At 69.5% G+C, this 6,944-nt stretch overlaps 1 protein-coding gene across 1 annotated transcript; it reads right to left on the reverse strand.

Annotated features, from left to right (window-relative positions):
- Positions 1–434: 434 nt before the first annotated feature.
- Positions 435–1,843, reverse strand: TRAPPC5 (trafficking protein particle complex subunit 5). The gene is made up of 2 exons (XM_088154904.1): positions 1,711–1,843; positions 435–1,039 (listed from the first exon to the last, which is right to left on the reverse strand). Exon 2 carries the CDS (start codon positions 1,031–1,033, stop codon positions 467–469), a length of 567 nt encoding a protein of 188 aa, XP_088011030.1. The 5' UTR covers positions 1,034–1,039; positions 1,711–1,843; the 3' UTR covers positions 435–466.
- Positions 1,844–6,944: the final 5,101 nt, after the last annotated feature.

Genomic DNA, 6,944 nt, shown 5'->3' on the forward strand with positions numbered 1-6,944 from the left:
TGACATCATCTCCATGCTCCGGGACAGCACGGGACAAGGCCAGCAGGGATGTGACAATGCCACACACGGTGACACGGAACAGGACACCACGCCGTCCCCTCAGCACCCCTGAGGGAACGACATCCCTCACGGCCATGCTGTCCCTGTCCCTGTCCAGGCTGTCCCTGTCCCTCACAGCCCCATCCCCTGTGGCCCTGTGTGACAAAGCCATGGCGTCCCCGTCCCTCTCCAGCTCTGTCCCCCGTGTCCCCACGTGACAAAACCGCGGTGTCCTCGTCCCTCACGACCCCGAGTGACAAGGCCACGCTGTCCCCATCCCTCACAGCCCTGTCCCCATCCCCCAAGTGACAAGGCCACCCTGTCCCCATGTCCCCAAGTGACAAGGCCACCCTGTCCCCATCCCTCCCCTCCCCACCCTCCTCATCCCCCCCATCCCAAACCCCACCGCCCCCACCCCCCCGCGCCCTCAGCGCCCCTCCAGGCTTTTGTCGCGGGCGATCACGGCCTCGTCGAACTTGATCATGAGCGTGGTGCCCTTGTGCCAGTGGGCGCTGACGCGGGCGGGGAAGCCGGCGGCGCCCAGCACGGCCTCCAGCAAGCCGGCGGCGAAGGCGGCGCAGTTGAGCGAGCTGTTCTCCCGCGGCACCGACACGAACGTGTTCACCACCGGCTCCCTCTCGATCACGTAGAACGTGCGGTCGTCGTCGTTGGCCTGCTCCAGCTTGTCCGCCTCCCTCCCGAACAGCGCCCGCCACAGCGGACCCTTAACGAACAGCAGCACCCCCAGAACTTTGGTTTCACGCCGGCCCGGCCTCTCGCGGGCCACCAGAGCGTCCAGAGCCCGCAGCCCAACGTGGTGGCCCAAGCGGGCGAGGCGGGCTTGTAGCTCGGCTACCGAGGCCACTCGGCGCTGGCAGTACTGAACCAGCTCCGAGAAGAGCAGAGCGAAGGCGGCCAGGGACAGCTCGGAGCGCGGCCGGCCCAGAGCCCGCTCCAGAACCGGAGATTTGCCCCGAGTGAAGCGAGCGTCCATGGCGGCCTGAGGGAGAGGGAGGGCACGGCCGTCAGGGGGATGGGAGAGGTTTAAAGGGGGATTGGAGAGGGGTACGGGGGGATTAAAGGGGGTGGGGGGGAGCTAGGCAGGGCTAGAGGGGGCTAAGGGAGGGGCTGAGGGGGTTTAGGGAGGGTCTGACGGCTTTTAGGAAGGGTCTGAAGGGGTTTAGGGAGGGTCTAAAGGGGTTTAGGGAGCGGCTGAGGGGGTTTAGGAAGGGTCTGAAGGGGTTTAGGGAGGGTCTCAGAGGGTTTTGGGAAGGTCTGGGCATTTTTAGGGAGAGGCTGAGGGTGTTTAGGGAGGAGCTGAGGGGGTTTAGGGAGGGTCTGACAGTTTTTAGGGAGGGTCTGAGGGGGTTGGAGGGAGGTACGAAGGGGCCAGGGGCAGCTGGGTGGAGTTGGGAGGAATCTCAGAGTTTAATGGGGTCGGAGGGAGCGAGAGGCAGCCGGAGGGTGGGAGAAAGGTTGGGGTGGCTTAGCGGGGCAGGCGGGAGTCCCTGAGGGGGCCCGCAGCAGCGCTCGGGGAATGCGGGGCTGCGGAAACGCCCGGTGCGGGACGGGAAGCGCCGGGAAGGGGATAGGGGGCCGGGATGGGGGTGCCCTTGGAGGGAGGAAGGAGATCGGAGCCTGCCCGGGACCCCCGAGGCCCCCGAGACCGACCTGACACCGATCCGGCCGCAGCGACGCCGCCGTTCACCGGCCGTAAAGCGCGGCGCCGTCGTGCAACTGTCGTAAATCGCGACAACGCCGTGCAATGGCCGTAAATCGCGACACTGCCGTGCAGTGGCCGTAAAGCGCGGGGGCCGGGGGCGGGGCCTGTGGAGAGGGTGGGCGGGGCTATGCTATGCTTGGCCACGCCCCTTCACTGAGGCCCCGCCCCCGAGGACACGGGAGGGGACACGGGGGGACACGAGGGGACACAAGGGGACATCTGGTGGCACTGGGGGGAGCGGGAGGGGCCCGCACGCCCGTGTGCCCCCCGCCCCTCCCCCCCCCCGGACACCTGGGCCGCCAGCTGGGGTGGGGGAAGGGCCCAGATCCCCAATGACGTCAGCGGTGGGGGACAGGAAGGGGGGAGGGGTGCGGGTGACCCCCAGGGGACACCTGGGACATGGGGGGGGGGACACACAGGACAGGGCCACCCATGGGGGGGCACCCCCCCCCATGTGACCTGTGTGACATGTGTCCCCCGATGTCACCTGGGTGGTCCCCCCAACCCCCTCCAGTGTCACCGGTGACATTTGTGCCACACGGGTCCCCTCACCGTGTCACTCAGGTCCTCCCTGTGTCACCAAGGGGCTCCTGCCCCCATGTGTCACCCCCCTGTGTCCCCATGTGTCACCCCCCGTGTCACCCCATGTGTCCCCGTGTCCCTGCTGTCGCTGTGTCACCCCCCGTGTCCCCCCATGTGTCACCCCCCGTGTCACCCCATGTGTCCCCGTGTCCCTGCTGTCGCTGTGTCACCCCAGTGTCCTCATGGCTCTGGTGTCCCCAAGGTCTCCGTATCCCACAGGGGCCCCGGTGTCCCCAATGTCCCTTCAGTGTCCCCATGTCCCCAACGTCACCAATGTCCCTTCAGTGTCTGCAGTGTCCCAATGTCCCCAGTGTCCCCTCAGTGTCCCCAGTGTCCCCTCAGTGTCCCCAGTGTCCCCTCAGTGTCCCCAGTGTCCCCAGTGTCCCCATGTCCCCACTTTCCCTCCAATGGGACACAGGGCGACATAAAGAGACACTGGGGTGACACAGGTGACACAGGTGACACAGGGGACTCTGAAGGGACACAGGGACCCCGGAGGGTGGCACTGGGGACCCGTGGTGACATCGCTGTCCCCAAGCCCGGGGACAGGGGACAGGGAGACAGAGGAGAAGGCTCGAGCTGGCCCTGCTGTCCCCAGGGAGCGGAGGTGACACTGGGGACACTGGGGACACGGGGGACACTGGGGGACAATGGAGGAGGCACTGGGGGACACTGGGGACACTGGGGGACACTGGGGGAGACACTGGGGGACACTGGGGACAATGGGGGACACTGGGGGACACGGGGGACACTGGGGGACAATGGAGGAGGCACTGGGGGACACTGGGGACACTGGGGGACACTGGGGGAGACACTGGGGGACACTGGGGGACACTGGGGACAATGGGGGACACTGGGGGACACTGGGGGACACTGGGGACAATGGAAAAGGCACTGGGGGACACTGGGGGACAATGGGGGACACTGGGGGACACTGGGGGACATTGGGGGACATTGGGGGACACTGAGGACAATGGGGACACTGGGGACAATGGGGACAATGGGGATAACTGGGGGACATTGGGGACACTGGGGACAATGGGGGACACTGGGGGACACTGGGGGACACTGGGGACACTCCGTGTGACAGTGACACTGGCCCGTGTCCCCTCCCCGTGTCCCCGTCCCCCCCCCGCGCTGGGTGGCCGCGGGGAGGATTGATGGGTGCAATTAATTAAGCGCCATTTCGTTAATTGCTCGCGGCTGCCAGGGGGGGATTGGGGACACGGGGGGGGGGGGGGGGGGGCGGGGGGAGGGGGAGTGGGGACCCGAGGGGACACGCGACACCCACGGGGTGTCACCCGTGGCGACAACGTGGGGGACCCCACAGCACCTATGGGACCCCAAAATACCCACGGGGACCCCATGACACCCACGGGGACCCCATAGCACCCATGGGGAACCCAGAGCACCCATGGGACCCCAAAATACCCACGGGGACCCCAGAGCACCCATGGGACCCCAAAATACCCACGGAGACCCCATAGCACCCACGGGGACCCCAGAGCACCCATGGGACCCCAAAATACCCACGGGGACCCCATGGGGACCCCAGAGCACCTATGGGACCCCAAAATACCCACGGAGACCCCATAGCACCCATGGGGACCCCAGAGCACCCACAGAGACCCCACAGCACCCATGACACTCATGGGGACCCCACAGCACCCATGGGACCCCAGAGCACCCATAGCGATCCCACAGCACCCATGGGGACCCCACAGCACCCATGGGGACCCCAAAGCGCCCATGGGGACCCCACAGCACCTATGGGGATCCCAGGAAGACCCCAGACCGCCCCAGTGACCCCACGGGGACCCCACAGCACCCAGGGGACCCCACAGCACCCATAGGGACCCCACAGCACCCAGGGGACCTCCACAGCACCCAGGGGACCCCACAGCAGCTGTGCGGACACGCAGCACCCACCACCTCCCCCCTGGCACCCACGGGTGCCCCTCCCGCGCTCCCATCGTTCCCGTGTCCCTTCCCCGTGTCCCCTCCCCGTGTCCCCCCCCGTGTCCCCCCCCCGTGTCCCCCCCGTGTCCCTTCCCCGTGTCCCCTCCCCGTGTCCCCCCCCGTGTCCCCCCCCCGTGTCCCTTCCCCGTGTCCCCTCCCCGTGTCCCTTCCCCGTGTCCCCTCCCCGTGTCCCCCCCCGTGTCCCCCCCCCGTGTCCCCCCCGTGTCCCCTCCCCGTGTCCCCCCCCCGTGTCCCCCCCGTGTCCCCCCAGCCCGGTATAAGAGGGGGCGCGGGGGCCGCTCCCCCCCACCCGCGATGGCGGCCCCGGGGGGGACGGAGCCGGAGCGCGCCGCGGTGAGGGGGGGTCCGGGGGGGACCCTAGGGTGGGATTTGGGGGTCTGGGGGGCACCCCTGGGTGGGATTTGGGGGTCCGAGGGGGCACAGAGGGGTCCGGGGAGCACCCCTGGGTGGGGTTGTGGGGTCCGGGCAGGAGGGGATCCCTGTTTCAGGAGTCTCTATTTTGGGGGGGGGGGGGGGTGTCCCTATTTTGGGGGGTGGCTCTATTTTGGGGGGTCTCTACTTTGGGGGGGGTCCCTCTTCCGGGGGGGTTCCCTGGGCAGGATGGGTGGGGGTCCCTGTTTCAGGAGTCCCTATTTTGGGGGGGTCCCTATTTTGGGGGGGTGTCCCTGTTCCGGGGGGGTTCCCCGGGCAGAGGGGGGGTCCCTGACTCGCTGTCCCCTCAGGGGGGGTCCCCGGCCCAGGGGGGGTCCCCGGCCCAGGGGGGGTCCCCGGAACAGGAGGGATTCTTCTCGCTGCTCAGCTCCGTGCAGGGCTCGCGCATGGAGGAACAGCGCTGCACCCTGGGGGGTGAGGGGACACCGGGGGGACACCGGGGGGGACACCGGGGAGGGGACACCGGGGAGGGGACACCGGGGGGACACCGGGGACACCGGGGGGGACACCGGGGGGACACCGGGGGGGACACGAGGACACCGGGGGAGCACATGGGTGAGGGGACACCGGGGGGACACGGGACACCAGGGAGACACCGGAGAGGGGGGACACGGGGACACCGGGGAGGGGACACCGGGGGGGACACCGGGGAGGGGACACCGGGGACACCCCGGGGGTGACACGGGGAGGGGACACCGACACCGGGAGGACACAGGGGGGACACTGAAGGGACAACGTGGGGGACACCGGGGACACGGGTGAGGGGACATGGGGGGGACAGGGAGGGGGACACGCGAGCCACGGGTGGCACGGGGGGGGGACGGGACGGGACACGAATTTGGGAACACGAAGGGGATGGGGCAGGGGGGGTTGGTGGGTGCTGGGGGGTGACCCGGGGGTCCCCGAGGTGTCCCTGTGTGATTTGGGGGTCCCTGGGTGCCCATGGGTGACCCGGGGGGTCTGTGGGGGTCCCTGGGTGATTCGGGGGTCCCTGGGGGTCCCTGAGGTGTCCATGGGTGACCCGGGGGTCCCTGGGTGACCTGGGGGTTCCTGGGGGTCCTTGGGTGATTCAGGGGTCCCTGGGTGATTCGGGGGTCCCCGATGGTCCATGGGTGACCCGGGGGGTCTGTGGGGGGTCCCTGGGTGATTCGGGGGTCCCTGAGGTGTCCCTGGGTGACCCAGGGGTCGCCCCCCGGGCAGGGGGAGGGGACCCGCCGCCCCCCGAGCTGGCATCGCTGCTGGACATGGTGGCGAGCTCGCAGGGCCGCAGGATGGACGAGCAGCGGCTGCCGGTGCCCAGACTGCCCGGCTTCGGTACCGGGGGCGCGCAGGTGGGCACGGGGGGGCACAGGTGGGCACGGGGGGGCACAGGTGGGCACGGGGGGGCTCAGGTGGGCACGGGGGGGCACAGGTGGGCACGGGGGGGCTCAGGTGGGCACGGGGGGGCATGGGGGGAGGCACGAGGGGGCTCAGGTGGGCACGGGGGCGCGCAGGTGGGCACCAAGGGGGCAGAGGTGGGCACAGGTGGGCACCGAGGGGGTACTGGGGTGCACAGGTGGGCACCAGGAGGGCAGAGGTGGGCACAGGTGGTCACTGGGGGGCTCAGGTGGGCACAGGTGGGCACGGGGGGGGGGGGTTTGCATGGTGGGGCCCCAGAAATTTGGGGAGGGGGCAAAGGGAAGGGGGGTTTGGGCCGGGGGGGGGGGGGTCCCAGAAGTGATTTTGGGATTGGGGGGGAGTTGGGGACACCCAGGGAGGGCGCTCGGGGGTGGGGACACCCCCCAGGGGACACCCCCTGAGTGCCCCTCCCCCCTCTCTCCACAGGACTGAGCCCCCGACCCTCCCCCGCTCCCCTCCCCCACCTCCGGAGCCACCTCAGCATTGTCCCCTCCCCCCCCCCGATGTGTCCCCAATAAACCCCCGAGCACTTGGGGGGCTGTGACACCTGAGGGCCTTGGGGACACGGCGGGGGGGGGGGGGGGGGTGGCGGCACCAGGCAGGAGGGTGGCACCGGGGGGGGGAGTGACACTGAGGGTGTCACCAGGGGACCCAGGACACCTCTGGGGGTGGCACCAGGGGATGGGTGACACTGGGGGTGGCACCAAGGGACCCAGGACATCTCTGGGGGTGGCACCGAGGGAGTGGGTGACACTGGGGGTGGCACCAAGGGACACCCACAGCACTCAGG

Source organism: Sturnus vulgaris, chromosome 33 (genome assembly GCF_052056855.1).
Source record: "Sturnus vulgaris isolate bStuVul1 chromosome 33, bStuVul1.hap1, whole genome shotgun sequence".
In the NCBI taxonomy this organism is placed as follows: domain Eukaryota; kingdom Metazoa; phylum Chordata; class Aves; order Passeriformes; family Sturnidae; genus Sturnus; species Sturnus vulgaris.